This window comes from Alligator mississippiensis, chromosome 4 (assembly GCF_030867095.1).
Source record: "Alligator mississippiensis isolate rAllMis1 chromosome 4, rAllMis1, whole genome shotgun sequence".
NCBI classification, from domain to species: Eukaryota; Metazoa; Chordata; order Crocodylia; family Alligatoridae; genus Alligator; species Alligator mississippiensis.
Genome location: NC_081827.1, coordinates 186,668,917 through 186,694,036, shown reverse-complemented (window position 1 = coordinate 186,694,036; position 25,120 = coordinate 186,668,917). Strand labels below are relative to the sequence as shown.

Genomic DNA, 25,120 nt, shown 5'->3' with positions numbered 1-25,120 from the left:
AGCAGAGATCTGACCCTATAACATGTGCTGGACACTACAAGCCAGTAACTGGAGTAGTCTGTTTGGGTTTCCATACAGCCTCTGCAGGAGAAGAGGATAAGACAGGGGCAGGTAATTATTTTGGGCAGAGAGCCGCTTACTGAATTTCAACAACACAATTGAGGGCCACATGACAGGCAGCCCAGGGTTTTAATATTAGTTTTCCAAATTTTTTAGGGGCCCCGCAGGCCAGATAGAATGACCTGGTGGGCCGCATCTGGCCCCCAGGCTGCATTTTGCCCACCCCTGGGATAAGAGGACCTTGCCTTATCATCAGTTCCCTACCTACTATCTTTGGAGAAGCTGTGAAACTGGTGGTACCTCTGTCATAAGGGGAGGGCCTGGATTTATCCTTGAAAACCCTGTTAATACCCTAATTTAGAGTGTGTGATCCCATGTCTGGAACTCCATGGCTTTCATTGCTAGCAATGGACACATCAATGAAGCCAAACTAGATGGTCACTCATCCTCCAACCATTCACTTAGAGTGTAAATTAGCACAGGCCAGTTCTAATGCCATCTCTGCCCCTCACTTGGCTTAATGCTCTGCACTTAGAACACCACACAGGTATTATCTGTTTAGACCTCTTAACCTGCCCTAGCTTTTATAACATCCTTTCTGGTGCCCAGCCCATGCTGGCAAGCCTGTGCAGAGTAGGCACAGACTTAAGTGGCATTACGTTACACAGGGAAAGCCATCAGGGTTTCCAGGAATCAGGGCAGATCTGCAGAGATCTCCAAAGAGTTGTGATGGGAGAAGAAATAATACCACGTCAGGTCAGTTCTTCCTCCCTCTCCCAACCACCACCCACCACAAGGTAGTCAGGGTATTTCAGCAGGACTAGAACATTTCTAGCTATAGTTATAAGGATGCTTTGTGTGAAGTGCAAGCTCCTGAAAGATCCATGTATTGGTTAATGAAACACTTAAGTCAAGGATTCTCCATTTGGGGGTTAGGAACAATATATTTGGGACTCCCTTGCATTTCTTTTACCAAATGGGAGAGGGAAGAGCTGGGTCTCAGAATGGAAACAGTTAAGTGCCAATTTACTGATACTTTTATTTGTCACTCCCCTGCTGTCTTCTCTGTCCCCCCACTGCCTATTCACATTGATCAGGCAATGATTTTGTCCTGTCAAGCTGAGGTGTAGCAAAAAGTCAACAGCTTGATTTACAATGCTGCAGTTATGGAGATGTTAAGAGCAGAAGGGGCAGGAATATAAATTAAATGGGAACAAAGAGAACGACATTGCACTGAGTTTAAGATGGTAGGAGGCATGCTACCTGCTGAGCCTCACTGGGCAAGTCATCACTGGAAGAACTCATTTCTGGTTTTGCTGCTTCCTCCTTCCCCTCCTCTTCCTCCGAAGAAATGCCTTTGTCACTGATGTTGCTGGCCAACTCTTCCAGCTTCTTTTTCAATTCCTCTTCTTCCACATCAGGATCATTAGGGGGCTCCTGGCCTGGAGACTGGAAGAATGAGAACAAGTAATTCTCAGTCTGTTGGAGTTCATGTAATTTACATGCTGATGGGATTTTTAGTTTACTATGACAGATATTTATTCCAAAACTATTAAAATGATAAGGAAAAAAAAGATTCTGTTACTGAACAAGCAAATTACTTTGTATATCCTTATAAATTTTGGTAGAAAATTGGGATATCTATTAAACTCAATTTTTCAAACAAAAAAAAGTTATAGGGTTGTAGTGTTGTTATAGATGTGATGGTCTAGGAAATGTACAGGAAGCAAGGGCCTTTTTTAAGGGGGGGGGGGGGAGGTGATATCTGATCTGAAGAAGGGTGTTTTGTGTCCAAAAGCTTGCCAAACTTCTCTTAAATATATAGCTGATCCAATAAAAAAAAAAAAAAAAAAAATCAAAAAAACCATGCCTCTCACAAGTGTTATTTTCCATAAAAATGTATGATTTTTCATCACAAATGAAATATTATGGCTGAAAATACTATTATGATTTGCCAGTGCTGTCAGAGAAGGTGGTCACTGGATACAGAATGAACATGATGCACTGCCTCCTCTCTCCAAGAGGCGAGATCATGGTTAATTGTGGGAGCTTGGCAGATTGGTCAACAGAAGAGGAGAGCATGAGATATGCAAGCTACCATGACACGGGTCTACTAATAAGCAATGCTATGAAGAGATAAGTCTCATTTAAAACTTTTATCCAAATACCCCCAAACTTTGGTGATGCTTGGACCCAGTGCCAAAATTCTGAGCTTGATCTCATCCATAATCTTAGTGAGGGGGAAAATTACCATCAGTTCAAGGCATGCCTACAAGATTCTTGGTAATTTTCCATTCTACTGAGCTACCAGAGGCTACATCAGTTTACTGTAACATGGTCCTATATTAAAGAAACAGCAAGTAGAAGTGCATAAATATCCGGCAGTTAGAAACTCAAACTGATGCCAAGCGAACCACATAATACACAAAAGAACTTCAGTTAAATTTACCTTTTTGCTTGACAGCATGACAAAGGCCATAAAATAGTGGCGGCCCATGAAAAAAGACAAATGCCCTTCTAAGTCAGGGCCTTTTATTCACAACATGCAGGTTATTTACACTGAATCCTGTTATGGATTCCTGTATGGTTTCCGTGGAACTCTCATCATTCTGGAAGCATATATACACATAGAAGGTCATTGCTTAGATTAGAATATAATTTTGCAGAGAATGGATTGAAGAGCAGCTAATTTGTGAACTAATTAGAACACTGCTGGAACATTTAACTTCCAACTCCATTAGACTGAGTTGTTCTGATGAAGGCCAACCAATGCTAAATCTTCCATGGTAGAGTGCTCTGTTCCTCTTTAAGGCAGTCTAGAGAGCCCCACAACAAGCCTGCATCAGGCACTGGGACAGATTACCCAGAGATGTTGTAGAATCTCCATCCATGGAGATTTTTAAGACCAGGCTAGACAAATCCTTGGCTGGGATTATAAAGTTGGGGATGGTCCTGCTTTGAGCAGGGGATGGGCTAGATGATCTCCTGAGGCCCCTTCCAACCCAATTTTCTATGAATTATTATTCTAATTGGCATTGGAGCAACTTGAAGATAGGACAGAATTAAGCTCTATGGGAATTGGTTTATATGTTAGACACTCTACCCATTAACGTGAGAAAGAGCCTTAATTTTTGTAACTGGATCCTATAAAGGCATCCTGATTCACTATGAAGCCGGTATTTGATATAATTTTTATCATTAACCCAAGTTGTGCATTGTGTGGTGCAGAGGTTTCACAACTACTGCCTATACAATTGTACCATGCCACCTCTCTCGACAATATAATGCAAGTAAGTTGTAAGAGTTTTCTTTGATTGATAAAAAGAAAAAGAAAAAAAGGAGACTAAGAAAGGAAATGGTTACTTCCTTCAAATAAAACCCCTCAACTTAGCACTATTTGTTACCTCTTCTGAGGGCACCAGGACCTTTTCTTCCAAGCGGTTCAACATGCGTTCAACTGCCGACATGCGTTTGTTGAGTTCTAATATCTATGGAAGAGGAGAAAGAAAAGAATACAGTACAGAACAGATCCCATCACCAGTGCCATCACCATGAGAAAACAGTGGAGACAGATCAAATCCACAGAATAAAGAACAGAGTGCAGAACGGATCCTACCATCACCACTGGGTAAACATGAAGTACCTAACAGCTTGCTATTAAGAGAACAGACCATAGGCTGGAGTTTCTAAAGCGTCATGTGACTCAGAAGTACAAGTCCCATTTAAAGTCAATGGGTCAGGAGGAAAGAAGAATGGTGAACTTCTATAGTCCTGGGCTTGCGTCAGCTTGATTCTTTGTGGGAAACTTCATTTGGTTTTGCCAACCTAAATGATGAGAGAGGAAGGGCAGCTTGTTTAACTGAACAGCTCCCTGTTTGTCAGTCATAGAGTATCTCACTGGATGCACTTTGGCAGAGAAAATACTCTCTCGATCCTTTTCCAGATGTATGAAGGCTTGGAAGGGCTTTCAAAAGGGGAAGTTTCACAAAGACAGCAGCTGGTATTTTATGTGCAAAGGACCTGAGAAAGATTCAAATGCAGCAAAACTGCTTCAACTTTAACACTCCTTCATCCAGGGTGCATATACACAAGATGCTATGGCACAGTAGCAATGAGAGTGCACAGCAGCTCATTGCTACAGAGCTCACTGGGCATGAATTGTGACAGTGAGCAGGGTAAAATAACCATGCAGGGCATGGTACTGCGCAGTTACGCTGGTTACTGAACAGTCATTTAATACTTGGTTAAGTACTAAATGTCAGCACTGTAACAACTGCATAGTCCATTGCTCATGTAGATGCGGCCCCAGTTATAGTTGGAGCAGTTCTTCTGTACTTGAGTAATTCTCAGCTCATTCACATGTAACAACAGAACATACTATCAGCTGCCCTTTTGAAATGTTCCCTTTTTGAAAGGACTCCACGTGTTTTCTTATGTCCACATCCCATGAAATGTAGGCTCCATTAGAGGCAACAGTGGCGATCTGAACAATCCGACACTGGATCTGAGGTGCACCTCATTTCACTGATTGACTTGGTTGTACGGTAGGAACACCTGCCTGCTGTTGAGCAATACCATCAGTCTTTTTCCTGATGTGATATCATGGGCATCCACTGCAATTCATTTTATGGTTATTAATGTACTAAGCTAAGGGTGCAGTGGCAGAGTGGCAAAGGAATCTTGCTAGGACTACAGAAGCATAAGTTTGAGTCTTGCTCCAGACCTGCACTGAAGGCCACCTATAGTCAAACCCAGCTGTACATGGTTACTTGATCATTTGGTCTAGGCCAGATGTGAGCCTTGGATGGCTTCCATTTCTTACTGACCCACCTTCCAGCCATCAACTATCTCACCAGCCTCTTTCTAATTCAGCAACAGAAATGTCCGTATTTGAAAGGAGTTAAGTATTTTCCGTGCCTATTTTTAAAACACATTTCTAAAAATATTTCCTTTGAATTTCTTCTCTTAATTCACTGCAAATTTTTATTTTTGCTTTCAAAAACCAAAACAATTTTAATTCAAAATAACATTTTTTTATACTTTTAAACATTTACATGGTGTTCTTTGCTTCTCTTTCTTTTCTCCAGTGAACAAAGGGGGAAAAAAACCCGAAGTATGGTAGAAGAAACTAAAAACCCAGATAATAATTATGTTCAAATGCCTAAATGAACTATTTCATTAAAGCAAAAATTAAAAAAAAGAAGCCAATATTTGTATACTTTTTCCTTTCCTTCCAAAAGCTTTTATTGTAGGGATAAAATGTGAAAATTTCGGGCTAGTTTTAAATGAAAATGATGTTCCTTTATTTCAATACTCATTTCATGTGAGATATTCAGTGAAAAAGAGGAACAGCTAACAAATGAAACGACAGAGAAATGTGTGGGTTTTTTAAACATGTACATCTCCTTATGTAGCTTTTGTATTTGTACTATGTGATTAATTAGATCATCACGCGAACTTGGAGCGGATGTGTCTGCTTAAAGGAATAACGCAAGTCTGATAAACCAAATGTAAAAAAGGGGGCACTTCAGAGGAGAGAGTCCTTACCATAGTTAATTGTAAGCATCTTTACCAGCATTAAATGAACACAGAGGCACTGATCCAATAAATTCTAAAGTGATTTCTTAGTAAACACCATTGAGTCCAGATTTTGTAATATGTCAGTGATAACAGGCAGGCTGCAGAGGGACCATCAGCTTCAGGAAGGGAATCAGGAAGACAGGTCAAGGAAGAAAACCCAGTGTTAACAGCCCAAGTGGTAGTACTGCCTGGCTGAGGCAATTATGTATTACTTTAGAAATGTCAGATCACTAAGAAAACCTTTTATGAATCTGTAATTCTCATTTTGCTCTTGGATAGGGCCCCTAATGAAAGAGGTCAGCAACCTTACACTAACAGCAGGCTGAATTAGCAGAGCTTGGTCTCCTTGGGCTGGAGGTGGCAGTTGATGGAGGCAGTGGACTGGAGACAGCCATTAGATGGCACATTCTTGCATTAACAGGCTTTGTGGAATGGGGCCCCAAATCTCTTTGGGGGCCAGATCTGGCCTGTAGGCCATACACTGCCAACCCCTGTTTCATGGGATGCAAGTGACAGTTTTTCCAAGGCCCCTGAGTATTAGCACAAAGTGACCACAGTGGTGACGTGAACCTGTGGACAATGCCCAAGGAATCTCTCCTCTTGTGAACCAGTCACATACAAAAGCCAAATTCTGCCCTCATGTACAAATGCAAAGCCTCACGTAGGTCTACGGGGTTATCTGAGGGTAACAGGAGAATTCAGCCACAAGTGCTTTTAGTTAGTCTACTCAGCTGTTTCAGTCGTAATATGGTTACACAGGCCCAAGCTATAAAATTGCACGACCCAGCCATACAAGCTGGAAGGACAATCAAGTTACTGCTTCAGCTTTGTCCAATTTTTAGAACCTTGTAATATGCAGCATCACAGTGAAAACTGTGCTCCCTTCCTTTAATAAATCCCAATTAGGCACTGGAAAGTCACAGTGTTCTCTGCGTGACAAAGGCTGGCAGACAAATGCTCTATACGAAAACATTTTTTAAAACACAAAGTTGCCAGCATAGGGAAGCAGAGCTTTGGGTGCTGTAAATTGTCATTGACTTCACTGGGGTGAGGGCAACTTTCACCAGCTGAGAACCTACCCCCCAATTCTCAATGATCAAATAATGATTCATGAGACCTGAAACCCTCCAGTAATTTGAGGTTTTATCATTTTAATGGTTACATTGAAGACCTGCACCAGGCTTTTGATGATGCCTTGCAATGGATGTCAAATTTAAAACTGTCACTGTAGCCTTAACCCTTAGTGCTGCTGTTTATACATTGTTTATAGGTTGTTCTGTCATTCGGTTGCTATATTCCATCCAAATAAATAAATACATTTTAGGTTTGGTTCATTGAAAAGGATCCAATTGGTTGGAACTGGAGAAAGGAGCTGCCTGAACTAGCTATCTTTTCCAAAGCTGATTGCTTGATTGGTTTCTGGTTAGCATCCATTTATTGTGTCACTATTCTGCCCTATAACTGTGAACTGATAGAGTATCTAACATGCCAGAATCCCAAAAGATTTAGTAATCCATTCTGTACTCTGTTCATTTGACCTCACCTAATACCAATCCATGTCAACTGGAAGACTCCCATTGAAAGACTTTCAGTGGCTTTGGACCAGGCTCTAAGATATGGCCATATTTAACAGCTAGAGAGAGAGCATTTGAGGATAAAACCATTGACATGCTCTGAAATTTGAGAAAACTGAGAAAAAAAGCAATTTTTTTACTAAAGAGGTTAAAAGAAAAGAAGGACTCCTGTGGGCTTATTCTTGTTCCTACTGAAGCTAGCAGGGGATTTACCAGATTTCAAGGGAAACAGGACTGGGTCAAACTTTATTAGTTTCCAACTTCCATAATCTTTTGGGCTTGTGATATTTGATAGTTCTCTTAAACCCACAGCTCTTGAAGTCCTGAGATTCTGTTAGAATCTCTACTTTGATCAGGAAATGTAAATCTCTAGCCTTGCTAAAAAAAGGGCTGGAAATGTGACCCTCCCCCTCTAGGTTAAAAACAGAAGAAAAATACCTTTCCTGCAATATTTAATATTTTATAATGATTTTGTCATTTTCATGATTTTAATAAGACACACATTTTTTAGTGACTAAGCACCAGAATAAACTACCAAGGGAAATAGTGGATTCTCTGTCTCTTGAAATCTGCAAGTTAAGGTTAGATACCTTTCAAGATGATGCGTTTTAGACAAACATTAGCTATTAGGTCCAATGCAGGGAGAACTGGACGATTTACATATAGGAGGGCAGATTAAATTATCTGACCATCCTGTATGTACTCTGTGTATCTCTGAGCTTTTGAATACTTGGGACTGGCAATACCATAAGCTGATATTTGTAGAATCAGGAAGCACTCGTGCTAATTCGAGCAATTCTACTCAGTTTGAAGCAACATGATATGACTTAGCTGCATGACTCTCATTAAAGGAAATTATACCACTAGGTATAGATGTTGCTCCAGAAAGAATATCTCATTTCTTAGCCTTAAAGTGCTTCCGAAGTGCTGAATTAGGATGAATTCCACACTGTCGTAGCTGCTCTCTCAGTCCAAGAGAAGCAGATCCAGAATTTTACACAGCGGGGTGCAGAAGCAGTGACTGGTACTGCAGGAGTGGTTGCACCCCAGTGCCCAGCCTTTCTTCGTGCCCTGCCACCCAACCAGGATGCACCATACCACAGGAGCAGCAGTCGGGGACTTTTAAGTCCTCAAAGCAAGTAAAAAACCTCCACTTTCCCCTCCCTATTCAGAGGCGCATCCACTCCTGTCCTCTTCCCTCCCCTGCCTGCTGCTGCTACAGTCCCCACTGACCTAGGGTGAGGAGAGCTCTAAATCTGCTGGGCTGTGCAGGGGCTGGGCTCAGCCCCAGACTGCAGCAGTGGCAAGGCAGGTTTCCCTTCCCTATGCCTGTTCCTGAGCTAGTGCAGGGGGGACTGGGCAGGGAGGGGGAACCCACCTGCCACTGCTGCTGTCCTAGGCTGACCCTGGCCCCTGTGCAGCACAGCTGGAGCTGCAGGGGTGGCTCTGAAGCCTCCTTTCAGAGAAAGGGGGATGTGGCCATGCCACGGCACCCCTTTGAAACACGTGGATCTCCAGTATTTGGATATTGCTGCTCCCTTTTTACTTCAAAGACTTTCACCCCAAAACTAATGTTGGGTTGAATAATTTTTCCTTTTAAAAAGCAATATGTTTTATTTAAGCTGCAATTTTTTTCTTCTGAAAGTAGAGCTGCCTAGATATCAGGTTAATTTTGACACAAAATGTGTTAAATTGAAATCAACTTTTTCATTTAACTAAGAATTTTGATGAAAAAACTGCCAGTACACTGATATGCACAAAGTAATGCACCCGGGGAAAAAATAACCCCAAGTATATATGGCACAGTGATGGGTTCTGAACTAGCCATTAGCACTCAAGAAAGAGTTGGAGACATTGCTGAGATCATTAGGAAATGAGTTAAAACAAAACAGAAGACATTATACAAATCCTTGGTACAAGCACATCTTGAATGCCATGTACAGTTCTGGTCATCCCATCTCAAAGGATATAGAACTAGAAAAGGAACAGAAAAGGGGATCAAAGACAATCAGGGTACAGAGGGTTTCCATACAGAGAGCAGCTGAAAAAGCTAGGACTCTTCAGCTTGGAAAAGAAGCAACAAAGGGAAAGATATGATAGATAAAATCCCGTCTGGTGTGAAGAAAGTGAATAGGGTGCTGTTATTTGCTACACCACATAATATAAGACCTAGGGGGCAACCAATACAATTACCATCAGGCAGCAGGTTTAAAACAAAAATGTCCCTAAACCCCCTTTATTTTTTGAAAAACAGACCATGTAACTTGTTGGAGTCCTTACCACAGGACACTGAAAAGTCAGGTAAAACCAGTTTCAAAAAGGGGTTAAACAGAAGACGTGTCTGGTGGGAGCTATTAGATATGACAGGAATGTAACCCCTAAACCTATCGTGGCTGGTAACTGGACGGTTTTCACATGCACCTTGTGTCTTATACTCCCCTTATAAAGCAACCACTGCTTACCAATGTCTGAGGCAAGATTCTGTACTAGATGGACCTTTGGTTTGATCCAGGATATTCATGAATATACATGAAGCAATCAGAAAACGTATAGTGATGGACATTATACAATACAGACAGTCTGTTCTGGGGTATAATGTAATGGCTAGTGCGGGGAACACCATTTCTATTTTTTTCTCCTAGTCATACAATTAACTCATTGTACAACCTCAGGCAAGTCAGTTAATGGAGTCTCTCTCTGTTTCTTCATTTATAAAGAGGATTTAAAGGTTTCATAATTGAAGTTGCATGAATAAATTAAAGGGAGGGTTGGTTTTTTTGTTTGTTTTTTGGGGGGTGGAGAGACGTACTACAGAAAGAACATAACATATCACTCTGAAGTGAATCCTTTTTTTTTTCTATATAGAGGCAAGGAGTCCAAGAGAAGAGTTCCCTGAATTTGGCTTCTACTCCTAGCTCTGTCACTGGCCTGCTGGCAAGTCATTACAATTCTCTGGATGTTCCATCATTATAACAGGGATAATAGTATTTCCTCTTACACACTTTGAGATCTGCTGATGAAAAATGTTGGATAAGAGCTGGGTATTATTCTAATGTCCATTTTCCAGGCATTTCTAGAAGAGATAGTTTGCTCTGTCTTTTACAAAATTCTTGACTTCTCTCTTTTAGGTTTATATCTGTCCTTCCTTTCTATAGCAAGTTATACTTATCTGATGTTAATGGGACAGCAAATCTATAAATGAAAGCACAGTTTGGCCCCATTTTCCCCACTATAAAGTACTGTGTTTACTGTATGCATGATTTAACTATATGTAGTTACAGACATCCTATTTATTTTTTTCTTTATCATTTAATATAAAACTAAGGACATTCATTGACTGAAACATACAGCAAGAAAAATAAATGAGGAAAGGAACAGTCTGGTAAAATCTACCTTTCAGTGTGTAACCTTAATTAAATTGAGGTTCCTAGGGATAAAGATAATTTTTGAATTTGTTATAAATCTTACAATCCTAGCACTTGTGCTGGGATGTACAAAAAATTTATGACAGATACCCTTGCTGTTAATCCACACAAGAAATTTACTTAACTGCATGCTTGGTGAAATAAAAATGCACATTTTTGTTTAGAAGCTGAGCATGGAGTTATGCTAAATCAGCATAGAGTTATGTGATACACCTTGCAAAAATGTCCTTGTGGGGGAGGGAAAGAGTCTAACTCCCCTCTATCAGCTTAGAAAAAAATTGGAACACTTGCAGCCTTTCAGACAGCTCCAACTCTACAATTTTTCTCTAGTATCATTCAACAAATGTATGTGACAAGTCAGAATGACAGACCCCAATTTTCTGGAACATTCAAAGAGCTACAAAAGAAAAGGGGAGGGGTAGAGGGGATCTTGAAGCTGATTAGTTTTCCTACTCCATGATTTTGTCTGATCATAAAGCCCTGGTATCTTCAATTTAATAAAGTCTTTACTATATAGGAAACTACATGCAACTTGCAAAATAAACTGGGCACATCTGGAGAACTGAAAGCATCAAATATAGACTTTTCATTAGGATGAAATGGAGTGTGAGGTAGAACTCCAGTCAAATTTCATTTGTGCAACATGAAAAATACAGAGTGAGGAAAAACAATGGTGTCAGAGCAAATATCTGTGCATAAAAACAAAAAGGAATGAAAAGGGACAGGCAGAAGGGTCGGTTCTCCCTCTGACCAGACATATGTATATATAACTCACACTAATGTTAATGCAGTTTAACAGGTGCACTTCTTGGTGCAAAACCCTGAATCCAGTTCCACTAGTACAGCCGTGGTAGAATCAGTTGCAGCTGCTCTGCACCTGACAGCAGAATACAGCCTAGAATGTTGCTTGTGTCATACTTTCCTAGATGCCGTCCGGCCATAAAAGAGCAGCTACAAGTTATTTTAAGAGCCAGCAAAGGGGCTGTAAAACAAACTTGTCCAGCCTCCTAAACATTCTCTCTGTGTAAGGAGAAATGCTGGGGAATTCAGTTCAAATGCCCTATGTCCTGCTCCCTCCTATCCCCAGTGCAGGGACTGTGGAGCAGCACTTCTGTGCGGATTGAAAGACTCCATGATTTCACAGGCAACTGGAGCTAATTTTATGCTTACCTACTGCACGTTCCATCTGCTCTAATCCTACCCTCTGGTCCTAGGCCAACTCAGCAGAAGATTAATTGAAAAGGCATCTTATATGCTTTGCAAGTGGATTGCAAAGTCTTAATCAGAGATCAGATTGGAAGGGCCACAGGGAATGGCTTAAGACCCCATTGTTACCTGATTTCCAGAGTGATTTATGCTCTCTTGAGATGAGGCTCTGTTTCTGCGTTTTATGTGATGGGGTAACTTGTGAGCTCCCTTCACATCCTCATCGGAGGTGTCCATATCTGCAGAGTAATGGGGTGGGTATTGCCTATTCCAGAGGCTGCCTGTAGAAAAAGAGTGTTAGAGTTACTGGGGGCTCAGTGCAGGGGTTGTCCTGTTGGGTATCAGGACAAAACAGGGAAGATGCATGCAGAGGGATGAGAAAAAAAAAAAAAAGGACCTTGACAGCACAGCATAAGTAACTTAGGATGCCTGGGCACTTGTACGTGTGACAAAATTGGCCTTTTAAGTGGTTCAACTGCCCTTTTAAACTGTTTTAATGGAGTTACCATCTGCGCAGCATAAAATGTTTTCATTTTTTCATGCTGTACATGTGCGGCGGTGTATTTTGCTTTAAATGACTTTGTTATATAGCAGAGTAAAACACATCCAATATATTTTTGTTTTGCTATGTAACAAATTGCAGTAATACATTCAGAGAAGGTGGTGGGGACAGTGCATGGGGTGCTGGGAGCCCAGGCATGCTTGGGGAAGCTTGGGCTTGGTGGGCTTCCAGCACCCTGTGCATTGTCCCAGCCACCTTCTCTGGCTACTAGTACACACAGTCACCCTGCTGCTACCTTCCTGCACCATCCTAGGGGCAAGCCAACCCATTCCTGGATGGTCCCAGGCAGTGGGAACGGTGCATGGGGCGCTGTAAGCCTGCCAAGCCTGAGCTTCCCCAAGCACGCCTTGGTTTCCAATACCCTGTGCACTGTTGGATTGGGCTGGGTGCTGCCTGTGATCTAGGGCAACACCCACCCGCTAATCCCCGCCCAGGCAGTCCCGAGGGGTGCTGCTGCTGTGGAGGGAAGCACTGGGCCACCCCACAGCTCAGGGGCTGTGCAGCCCCATGACAGCTTGCAGGGGCAGGCTCCAAAAAGAAAGAAGAAGAAGAAGAATAAAAAAGCAACGAGGGGCCTACTTTTCTTTTTTTTTTTTTTTCCAGTAGAGTCTGCCCACTTCTCCTGTGGCCAAGGGCAAGCTTCTGGTGGGTCCTGGTTCTACCCTCCGTGGCAGCAGTGCCCTCCCAGTCAGCACCTGCCCACTAGCACCCTGCCTGGGCAGTCCCGGGGCACACTGTCACTGTGGAGGGAAGCACCGGGGCCCCTGCCTGCAGCTCAGGGGGTGCTTGGACCAGCAGCAGCTCACCCCCGACCATGACATGGGCAGCCTCTAGGAGAAAAAAAAAAAAAAAGAAGGAACAAGCTCCTTGCCACTTTTTTTTTTTTTTTCCCCCCCCCTCAGTGCAGCCTGTCTGTGTGAGCTGCCACCAGGTTGCACAGCCCCTGGGCTTCAGGGGGGCCTGGTCCTTCCCTCCATCATGGCAGTGCCCCCCTCCCAGGACCACCTGGGCAGGGTGCTAGCAGGCAGCCCAGGGGACACTGCTGCCATGGAAGGAAGGACCGGATCCCTCCGGCAGCTCACCCCTTGGCTGCAGGAGAGGTGGGCAGGGTTGGCTGGGAAAAAAAAAAAAGTGGGCCCCTTGGGGGAGCTGCCGGTGGGCAGTCACAGTTTTGTAATAGTGACAGAAGTCCCTAAATTGAAATGGTGGATTTTTAATTGACACAATTAAAAACACACTGCTTCAATTTAGAGAGAACTAAACCCCGTCACATGTACAAGGAGCCCCTGTGGGTAAGGAAAGCTACCATTTAAATTGTGCAAATGGCACTAACCATTTACCAGCTCCCATTAATTTCATTAATAAAGAAACAAAGACCAACTTAAGTGCGTCTGCTAATTTGTGGGGAACAGTTTGCTCCCATGAGGCTGGTTGTACCTCATTAGGACTTGTTATATTGCTACTCACGCAGTGCCTGGCCTCTAATAGTAGTCTTGACACTAACAAGATCAAGTCTGCATCAGGGCTGCTAATAGATGAGACAGGCAAGGACAACTGACCACCCACCCTGCATGTCAGATAATCTGAATGCACTTCCTACTTGTGGTATTAGGAAAATGGGGCTATATTCACAGGTTCAAGTTCAGCCTCAGTAAATAGCAACTGAGCTACACCTGGCAACTGCTCCTCTGACCTGTATGAAAACAACAGGTTATCCTATTGAGACAAAAATGCCTCACAAAAATCAACATTTCCAATTAGTTCCCTTGTTGTGGGGTTCAGGAAAGAGACCAAATACTGAATGAATGGTGGTGAAGAATAAACAATTCCCAGATTTTGGGAGAGTGTAAGGAAGCCTATAATTACAGAAAAAGGCAAGCCACAGACTTCACCTGGAAGACATTTAAGACAATAGTTTTCCCAATCATTTGGGGAAATGAATTCATAAAAGGCCAGATCCCAAAGCCACCTGAAATCAGATGAATCTTTCTATTCAATTCAGTGGGTTTGTATCAGGTCTCAAGTGATAAAAGAGACTTTGTTTTTAAATACTTGAAACTTTTAAAACCCAGTTCTAGAGGCGTATGTCTGTCTATCTGTGGGCACAGGCAGCTGGGTATTAATAAATCAAAGACATTAACTTAAAGAAACACAGGAGAATATTTTAGGAGTGCACATGCTCAAGTACTGCAATCCTTTTCTTCTTGGTTGTCCCCTTAGGAGAAAGCACATCAATGAAGCAGGAGTTCATTTTCTGTAATCTCATTTGCTGGAGTATTTATAGTAGCTGTAAACTAGTGACCCTTCAACAAACAGTGCACAATTCCTGAATGCAACTGCACAAGCTTCAGAATAAAGGAATAAATTACAGAAAGAGATTGACACTTGCCATACACTTGAAATGGGAACATCTGGTGCACAACCTGAAAACAAGGACAAAAGGTAGCTTTCCATGCCATATGCAGAGCTGACTTAATAGGCCAGATGGTGTCAAGCAGCACAGACACCTGATTTCTGTGGAACTACTTTAATTTACACTATGGAAGGGCTTGGCCAGGCTGAAATGTGGTAGCAATGAAGTTTGCAGCAGTACTATTTGGCTTGGGATTCCATCCACACGCTAAGCAAGGAAAGGCTGAAAGACCTCAGCCCAATCATAATGCTTCAACGGATAACACTATTTGCACCTGGTCAGTATGCCCAGCCACTCAAACTCAAATATTAGCAGCGGTATCTAATCTGTATATGCCAATCTGAGGCACAGGTGTGCACCTAATTTTGAAAGTCAGCCCCTTCATGATTTGGTCATTTTACTATTTTAAGACTGCCCAGAAACTGTTAACATTTCCTTTCTGGTAGAAATGCTCTCCAGCCTGCCCTTCCATGAAAGGCACAGACTATCTTTCACTAGAAAAACCTACCAAAGTTAGGATTTCTTTCCAGGCTCTTCCTGCGTGAGTTCACTGTAAGCCGGACTTCAGTGCTGAACTCCTGCTCTGGAGGGGCCAGGTGCTGTCCCTGCTCCTGCAGGATGTGATGGAACATCGAAGCAAGGTCTGCTTCTGCTATCAGCGATTCCTTCTGGGACGTGTCCTCCCTACCGTCTGGGAAATCTGGATATGACTGAGAAAAGAGGACACTGGTGAGGCAGGCTGCATTTTTTCTCCCTTCACCAAAAAGTTAATTGATTAATGTTTAAGTTCCAATTCCTGGACCACAACCTAACAACCGACCTTTTTCATCTCAGCGAGGAATCCCCGGTAGGATTTGAGAAGTCTGCCATAAGGATTTGAACATCAAGCTCCCAGGAATTTCAATGAAAATTGAGCATTTCAGTCCCATTACCCAATCCCAACCTTTTCAAGCTGTAGGTTGGAATGACCCAGCTAGGGTAAGCATCGAGCAGATGCTAGGACCTGGCCAGTGCTATCATGATGGCAGAGGGGAATTGCCCTCTGCTGCTGCTTCTTCCCACTGTGGCACAGGGGAAACCAGCTGCTGCCAAATGCTGACAAAGCCCCACATCCATGGGCCAGATCTAATGGCTCTGAGGGATGGATATGGCCCACAGGCCATAAATTGCTGACTTCTACCCTAAGGCTGCCTGAAAATCTCAACCCGTGTCTGTGTTTTTAAAATGCTATATCCTTTCACTGATAAGATGGTAACATACCCCATCCCAAAACACTTCATATTCCCCAGACTTTGTTCATCTGGTTCCTACATTTTCCCATGCGACAAAAACCATCCATAAGGATGGGCTTGATAAAAATATATGTAAATGTAAGTGTCTGGGCCAAAAGTCTTATCAAATATCTTCTGTTTAAAAAATGTTTGACTTTTAAAAAACAAAGCTGTTGTTACATGTTTCAATACAACCTAGTTTTAACACAGGAGCAGAGTTTCAGACAATGAGGTACCTTAAGAAACTTACTTGTTAGAGCCAGCTGGAAATTTTCTCATGAAATCAAGTATCATTGAGAAATGCTAGTCAATAGAGTCCAAGGCATTTTATTCAAATTTATTTTATTCATCCCAGTTTTGTTTTCAGTGAAAATTCTTCAAGGTAAATTTCTGACAGAACAGTCCCAATTCCAAGGTTTGGGACTCCAAGACAGACCCGCTAGATAGACTGCACCACAGCTGAGGACCCAAGAAGCTCCAGTCCCTCTGCTTGGGGCAGTCTGGGCTCATGCCAGAGTTTCCAGGTTCACTTTTTGTGGAGGCATGACCTCATAAGCCCTGGCTCTAACCAAGGCGTGGTTCCTTGCTCCGCAGCAGGTATCTTGCAAGCTCTCAGAAACCCAGCTGGAGCCAGGGATATCAGACCTTCTAGGTTCTCTGCTGCAGAGTAGGAATGCAAAGCCTGGAAATACTGAGATCAGCTCCCATGTTTTGGGAATGTCCACACGAGGGGACTTGCCTGGGAGCCACAGGCTGTTGGAGTCCTGCTGGTTATTCAGTTATTGTAGAGTGGAAAGTTCTGTGCCTTTTTATTTTGGAGACTACAAGGAACAGATGCAAGAACCAAAAGAACAACATGCAAGTAAACCCAAAAGGAATATGAGAAGGACACATTCTTGTTTCTTAGCTCACCAGTCCTCTCTCCAATTTGCTATCCTCATTTTGAGTCATGGTGTTCAATGTCCATAGGGAAGAAGAAGAATGCAAAGGGAAAAGATAATCATCATTATCCTCTCCGAAATTCCAAGGAGACAGACAAAGGGAAGAGAACAAAATGGAGGGAGCAAGGAAAGAGAGGTAAGCAGTTCCCCACCACCTTCCCAGTACCTGGAGGCCATCCTGGTTGATTGCAGCTGGAGAAAGTTGCATAGACTGACGGCGAGATTGAGCGGAATATTCTGAGTCCAGATCAAAATCAAAGGGATGAACGGATAGCAGGCGCTTTGTCTTACGCATCTTAGAAAGCATAGAAAATGCAAGAAGGCAAAATTCAGCACATACATGATTGGTCTTTAGAAAGAGATTCATGTGGCCTCCAGGCCACAACTGGCTCTCCCTGCTTCTCTCTCTGGTTGTATATTTCCTTTTCAACTTCCTATGGGCCTTATAGTACCAGATGCATCTTAGTTTGCCCTGTTCTATTCCAGGAGTAAAATGCTGCTCTCCTTTTCTTCCATGAAACCCTGGTAAAGTCAATTCATGGGTGGTTGAGAGCAAAATTTGGACTACAATGTTTACCTGTTTCATGGTAGGGGGTGCATTCAAGAGAATGAAACTACTAGCATCCAATACTGAGCATGTGCATTGGACATGCTTAAAATGAGGGTCCATTTCAGTATAAATTGAAGTCTATGGAGAGACTTCCTTTGCATTCAATGACCTTTGAATCTAGAGTTTTCTGGGCAGTTGATAAGAAATCCTTCACTGGAGGTTTATTAAGGAGTTGTGGAAAAGTGGGATTGGAACAGATTTTACAGAGATCTCCAGGAGATGTTGAATTCCTGAATGTTTTGTTTCCCTCTGCAGCAAAGAGATAAATCAGAAAGAGACACAAGCTTGAAGATTAGTATTTAAAAGTGTCTCTTGAAATTATTTCAATATGCATGTTGTTTTATGATTAATTGTCTGAGATTTATAGGATCATTGATAAAGAACTAGTAGCTCTGGAGGAGGATCAAGTTGTACAAAACTTTGAGACCTTCTTTAAGGGACTATAACTTCATTTCAATCCAACATTTCTAGAACAAGTGCTTATAGACCTAGAAAACATAGATGATGTAACAAATGACTGTGATAATGAAACAGTCTAAAGGGCTGACCTCTACGATACTGAGACAAAAGCAAAAGTCCATTTAGAATAATGGCCTTCCAGCTGAATTATGATAGATACTAATACAGTAGAACCAGAATCTTCACAGGATTTTTGTTCATTAGCCCCCTGTAAAAATGAAGCTTTGCAAACTAGCTGTGGGTATATATATTATGCTGGTGTTATGCAGGGTAATGCATGATATCTATCTACCTCTCTATTGCAGCAAACAGCTCTGGAGGACTCCTACGTTTCTTCAGCTGTGACTTATTTCAAAAGGCACCACTTCTCTGCTCAGCTCTGCACAGATGAGCTCCAGCTGAATGGAGAAGCAGTGCCCTTTGGAGGAAAAAAAGTGCAGTGAACAGCTGAGCAGCTCATCCTTCACAGAGCAACATACTGCAAATGAAGCAGGTTGTGAGCCCCACAACATGTCTGAGCTCATTGTGCTTCATCTTGGTGTACTTTACAAATGGCAGGTGATATCATTCCCATTTTTCAGACTGGGAAACTGAGTCACAGAGAGGTTAAGTGACTTCTCAAGGTCACCGTGCAAACCAGTAACAGATCTGAGAACACAACCCAGGTCTTCTGAGTCTCAGTCCAGGGCACTAGCTCTTACATCACAACATCCCGTCCTATTTAAAAATAAGTGAATAAAAAGTGGGGGTTTTATTAACTCATTTGGCATAGATATAAGGAACTTAAAATATTGATCAGGGAAAAGGAAACCTGACTAATATCTTCAGAAGAGATTAATGAACATCAGTTTTCTGGGGACCTGAAAGGAGACAGCATAAAGGAATCTGTTCCGTTTTACATAATTTATATTTTGCCTGAAAAGCATTCAGTACAGAAAACTGTTACATGGGAGAATAGTTTTTTCCCCCCAGAAAATGAAAGCAAGAGAAGACCCCACTCTGCACAGGAGAGAAAGTTCCCATCAACCAAGAAAACCCAAAAGCAAGAGCATGGTCCGTACTTAAGTATATGGAAGTAGGCCTAATGTGTCTGCATCAGGAAACGCTTACCCTGTTGTAGCACTCAGCTTCCGCACCACCTATGACATCATCATCACTGTCTTCGCCTCCCCTGCTGCTGGTACGGAAATGACGTTCTCCTAGACAGGGGAACAAAGGCTTTGGGTGCTTTGAAAGCATTTATGATTTTATTGGTAACTTCACATCCCATACAATAAACTAGAATTTATGATGATCCTGAGTGTTGGTCCTTTGTAGCCAACAGTATTAGGTTGCAGTAAACTAATTAACTCTGCAGGAGGATAGTATTTGTAAATACAAGTACAATCCTGCTGTGGAATTTTTCACTCCACAGCAGCGCATGTATAGACACTGCTTCAGCTGGTTGGGGCACAAGGATGCTTCAGTCTGGGGACTGCCTGCCGGCTAGCCCCACACCAGAGCACCTTTGTGCCTCAACCAGCCCTTCCACTGCGTGTTGAGATGAGGATGAGGAGGAACAGTCCAGGGCTGGCAGGCTGACTCCACAGGCCTCCTGCTAGCTAGGGCTGCTCCATCTGGCTCAACATGCTGTGGTCCTGGGCACACATTCAAACAGTGTACCCAAGAGCAGTATTGCTTTGCATTAACTGCATGTGTAGATATGCTCTTGAGTTTCAGGTGGTGACTGCAGGGTTTCACATCTAACTTCAGCCCTATATGGTTTTATGTCCATTTTATTCCTGACTCCCACCTGCCTTGGATCAGGCACTATGAAGAGAAAATCCAAACTATAGCTGCTACCTGTGCCAATCCCTCTCTATGAATGGATCCTGGCTCCTGACTGTCACATCTGGTCACACTGTAACAAGCCGCCCCAGTCTCAATATGAGGATATACTGGGGGTGGGGGAGGGAAGGGTTAAGCAACAGACTCTTTGCAATCCTTAAGAGTGTAAGTCACTAAGGTCAACAAACTGCCTGTTCATCTCAAAGGGGGAAGACTTGATCATCACCTGCACGAACCCACATTCAGCATGGTTCTTAAAGACATGCCCAGCTTTAAGCATATGACTAACCCCTTTGACTTCAAGAGAATGCAAACGTGCTTAAACTGAGGCATGTAATTTAGAGAAGGATCAGTATTAAAGATTACACTGATCATGATGGAGGTGCTGAACTTCAAAGCCTCCTGATATAGCACTTTGGACTTACAGGAACCAAGAGGACATGGAAAGCAGATGACTTGGAAAACTCCATGGGTACTAAACTGAGGTGCAGACACATGACACATGAACACTGGTGTAACTAGCAGTGGGTGTGTACACTGCTTTAAATTGTACCAGTGTTCACAGCAGGCAGGATCAGCTCTTCTGAGGTAACTGCCAGCAATAAGTGCTGCTGCAGAGCCTGGTCACTAGGTGGGGAGGCTTTCTGCATGGAACAAAATGCTACCTTGAATAAAATTGACTAGAGCTGTGTACGTACACCCCTTCCATGAGAGTATAAGTGCTCCCAAATTTCCAAGAAGTAATTTTACCCTTGTATCAAGTGACCTACACTGGTATAGGTCTTGTGTGTCTACACGCTGAGCTGTCAGGACAGTCTACCCAATGTAGTTTTGTTTTAAGGGATACTTAAAAGAACTCTAACTTACTGTTGTTGATGTCTGGCAAGCTGTAAACTCTGTCATGAAGCCCTAAGTGCAAAGAGAGAAGGGGAAAAAATAAACACTTTTTACAGACACCTTACATGAAGCAAGCCCCTGAGCTAGGATTAACTGGAGCTAGAACTCAGTGCTAAGCCAGTAAAAAAGAACCAAGCCATGAGCTTTGGATATAGTCTGACTCTAAGTCCAGGAGCTTATTGCTACATGATATACCATCATAAGAGGCTTACTGCTGCTAATTCTCACTTAATTCATTTGGCACCAGTCTGAACCCAATGGTTTTAGGCAATGAGCACATGGTGATTTCAGTACTTCATTTAATGGCCTGATTCTGGGAGTTGTGGGTGATCAACACTTCTAGGGTTTGGGCCAGGCATGGCTGGTGAACTCCAACTGATGGGGGCAGGTGGAGTGGCACATGGGAGGGGGGTGGCGGGGTGGGGCGGAAGAAGGTTTGCAGCCTCCTTGCTCCTAGCCAGAGTGCCCGGCCAGCTGCAAACTCCTCCCCACTGCTGCCATGTGCTGCTCCACCTGCCCCACCAGTCTGAGTTCACCAGCAGCGCCTGGTTTGGGCCTCCTAACAAAAGTCAAAGTTTCAGTTCTACTGAGGTCTATTTATCCTCATTGTAGGTCTGATTCTCGTCTAGTGGGACTCAGTGGAGAAATTCCTATTGACTTCAACAGCATCTGGATCAGGATGTGCAGTGGGTCTGCAGATGGGCAGAGACAGGATTTCTCAAGGAGCTTTGCTATTTTTTCTGAGACTTCCCAGTGGGTATGTTTGGCAACTGCACTTCTGTTCGTGCAGTTTCTAAAGGGATCCATTCTGTCAGCCTCTCCCATTCAACACATATATAGAGCCTGCCACAGTGAGTGGACATGCCTTATAAACATGCAATACATTTACTGCAGCCAGTCAGTTCAAAATGGTGAGTAACTTAACTCAGTGCTGTACAGACACTGGCAGAGTTGTATAAGAAACAGCTGGCAAGAGACTCAGCCCAAAAAGAATAAGAGGCAAGTGATGAAATGGCCCAAGAGGATATTGGCTTTTTCCACCAAGTGTGGGCCTGCCATTTATTACTCATAAGCGCTGACAAACAACAGGCCACATTTCCATCCTACATTTTTCTTTTGGTTGCAGGTTGTGTTAAGAGATATGAACGCGCTGTGCTGTAGCAACCCCCGTGCTTGCCTGGGAGTGCATGCAGTGGTGGGAGCCGCTCGCCCCGTCCCCACATCCCAAAATGAGCTGCTCACAGCTCTGCCCCGTGCCCCACCCTGGCTGGGCAGTGCCTGTTAGTGCCTCTTTGCTTTGGCAACTGGGGCAGTCACCTTGCTCACCCCGCTCCTTGCTATGACACTGTCTGCACACTTGTTACCTCAAAGCTAAAATGCAGTAACATGCTTTCCAGGCACTCATACCACAAGAAACTACAGCTACAGGGAAAAGTAGCTTCTTGCTCACAGCAACAGTTCAATTGTGCCAACGTTTTGAAGGGTGTGAATTTCTTCAGCCAAAACTTCCACCTCCAGCAAAACGACACAGATTCAAATGATACCAAAATATCTGTGTTAGGGGAAAACAAACAAACAGCAAAATATCCTAGGAAGTTAATTGTTCTATTTTGTCATATACTTGGATTTTAAAAAGACCTTCAGTATGGTCTCCCATGACGCTGTTATAAAAATACTGGGGGATTGTGGGCTGGCAGAGTCCATGGTCAGGTGAGTTGGAAACTGGCTAAGAGGTCAAACCCAGAGAGAGTTGGTGGATGGGTCTGTACCATCTTGGCAGGAGGTGGCCAGTGGTGTCCTGCAGGGTTCGATTCTTGGCCTGTGATGTTCAACATCTTTATCAAAGATTTAGATGAAGAGTGGAAAGCATGCTGGCCAAGTCTGTGGATGATACCAAGTTATGGGGACAAGCAGTCATGCTAGGGGACAGGATGTGGATCCAAGCAGACCTGGAAAACCTGGAAAGGTGGGCGGAGTAGAATCGGATGCAGTTCAATAAGGATAAATGCAGAGTGCTTCATCTGGGGAGAAGTAACCACTGATCTCAGTGGTATGAATACAGGTTAAGAGGAGATGTCGTGGCTAGCATGATGGCTGAAAGGGACTTTGGGGTTATGATGCAGTGGTGATGTGCAGGAGATGCATGGGGGTGCACATGCACCCCGTGAGAGTGCTGGCACATCCCCTGACAGCCAGTGCTCTCCACTAAGGCAATGGGCAGGGGGGTAGGCGAGAGCGCTTGTGCGCCCCCCCCCCCCCCCCGAGTGCTCCAGCTGGGGAGTGGGGGTGCCAGGAGAAGCAATTCCCGTGGTCCCCCCGTGGCTGATCATGCTGACCCAGAATTGCCAGCGGCATGCCACTGGCACTTCCATGTCGGTGCAATTGGCTGCGGAGGAACCCTCCCCACCCCTGGTCAGCGCGATCGGTTGTGGGGGGACCCCCCTCCATCACTGACTGCCTGCTGGGGGACCAGTCACCAATGTTATGGTTGATCACAGGATGAACATGAGCTGCCAGTGCGACACCGTAGTCAAGAGCTAATAGCATACTGGGATGCTTTAGCCAATGCATTGTGAACAGGGCTAAGGAAGTGATACTTCCTCTCTATTTGGCACTGGTGAGATCCCATTTGGAGTACTGTGTCCAGTTTTGGGTGCCACACTTCAAAAAAGATGCGGAGAATATTGAAAGTAGGGGTACACCAATAGAGATTTTTGGGGCCGATATTGGTAGTTGAATTTTAAGGAGGCATATCAGCCGATACCGATCCGATTTCCAATACACAGCCTGGCAGCTTGAAGAGCAGTGTTTGGCTGGTCTGTTGTGGTGGAAGGGGAGGCAGAAGGAAAGGGGTGTCGGAGGGGCAGATCGAGGCTCCTGTGGTGAGGGAGTGAGTGGGGAAGGGGCTGGGGCAGGCGTTGCCCATTTGGGGTGGGGCGGGGCGGGGCAGGGCATGGAGCCATTGCTCATCTTGGGCGTGGGCAGCTCCCACCACCACACATACCCCAGGAGGGCACGTTGGGTGGGGTGGGGTGGGGTGGGGTGGACTGCTGCTGTGGGTTGGGGCCAGGGGCTGTGCTGGGCTGCACTCAGGGTAGGCAGTGACGTTGCTGGGAGCGGGGTTGGGGGGCTACAGCAAAATTTTGGGGTGGCTGCAGTCCCTTCCATAGCCCCCTCCCAGAGCCACTGCTGCCTGCCTGGAGCATAGCTCAGCCCAACCCCGCCGGGAAGAGTCTAGTGCAGCCCTGGCCCCAGCCTGCAGTGGGAGCCACTCTGCCCCACGCAAATCCAGGGGCACACGCCCCCCCCATGCCCTCCTGAGGTGTGTGCAGTGGCAGGAGCTGCTCCCCGCCCTGAGTGGAGCAGAGCACGGAGCCGGCTCTCCCCTGCTTCCTACCTGCTGTGGGCTCGGGTGGGGAGGCCGACTCCCTGCTCCCATGTGCACTCCCAGAAGGGGAAAAGGGGGGACCTGCACCTCCCAAATCTGTGCACAGGGCTGGGGTGGGGCGGGGCAGGTGCATGCTGTGGGCTCAGGCTCCTGCCCTACTCCCTCCCTCCCTATGGGGGCCTCAATCCCCCTTCAGTTACCTGTGGGAGCTGCTCTCCTGGCTGCCTGGGACCATGTGCATGTACATGCACATGGCACCTCCTGCCTGACCTCCCTGCCCCTGCTCCCTCCCAGGTCCCTGCAGGCTGAACTCTGCCAGCCTACAGAGGGCTTGCTGCAAAAGTGCAAAATCCGTGGGTTTCTCTGCTAATATGAAAAATCTGCATTTTATTCCAGTAAAGGGGAAAATCTGAGGAAAGACTAGGGCAGGGGTAGGCAAAGTTTTTGGCCGGAGTGCTGAAAAAAATCACAATGCCTACCTTGGAAGGTGCCGGAGTGCTGGCATGCCAGAAAAACAAAACGAGGGTAGGGGGTACATGGCAGGATGCAGTGCATATTAGTATAATTAAATCATAAATGTTGCCATTTTTTTTTTTTTTTTTTTTTTTTTTTTTTTTTTTTTTTTACAGAAAATACCAAATTTTCTAAAAATTGTAAGCCTGGTGACAATAAATAAAACTTCTGATGCTATCTTTGATCTTGTGTATTTGTTTTGTGCAGGTCCCCCCACAACAGCCCCCCAGCCCCGCTCATGCCCCTTGCCCCCCACCCAAAGCCCCTGCCTCCCAGCCCTGCGGGAGGAGGTCCCCAGCTGCCAGGGCTATGGGGCCAGGGACCCAGGTCCACAGCTCGCAGCCTGCCCCCAACAGAAGGCAGCAGCTGCTGCAGCAGAAGCAGGAGCCAGCTC

The 25,120-nt window shown here is 44.4% G+C and overlaps 1 protein-coding gene across 7 annotated transcripts in view; it reads right to left on the bottom strand.

Moving 5' to 3' along the window:
• MLPH (melanophilin) overlaps positions 1-25,120 on the bottom strand; it is an 84,694-nt gene that overhangs the window by 24,392 nt on the left and 35,182 nt on the right. For 4 of the 7 annotated variants that reach the window (XM_019492210.2, XM_019492214.2, XM_059727180.1 and 1 more), the window contains 7 exons: positions 20,796-20,837; positions 19,212-19,300; positions 17,199-17,327; positions 15,329-15,530; positions 11,975-12,126; positions 3,465-3,548; positions 1,324-1,509 (listed from right to left, as the gene is read on the bottom strand). In XM_019492210.2, coding sequence (XP_019347755.1) covers positions 1,324-1,509; positions 3,465-3,548; positions 11,975-12,126; positions 15,329-15,530; positions 17,199-17,327; positions 19,212-19,300; positions 20,796-20,837 — 884 coding nt within the window. The remainder of the gene's footprint in view (positions 1-1,323; positions 1,510-3,464; positions 3,549-11,974; positions 12,127-15,328; positions 15,531-17,198; positions 17,328-19,211; positions 19,301-20,795; positions 20,838-25,120) is intronic. The other 3 variants (XM_019492211.2, XM_019492215.2, XM_019492212.2) reach the window with 2 other exon arrangements.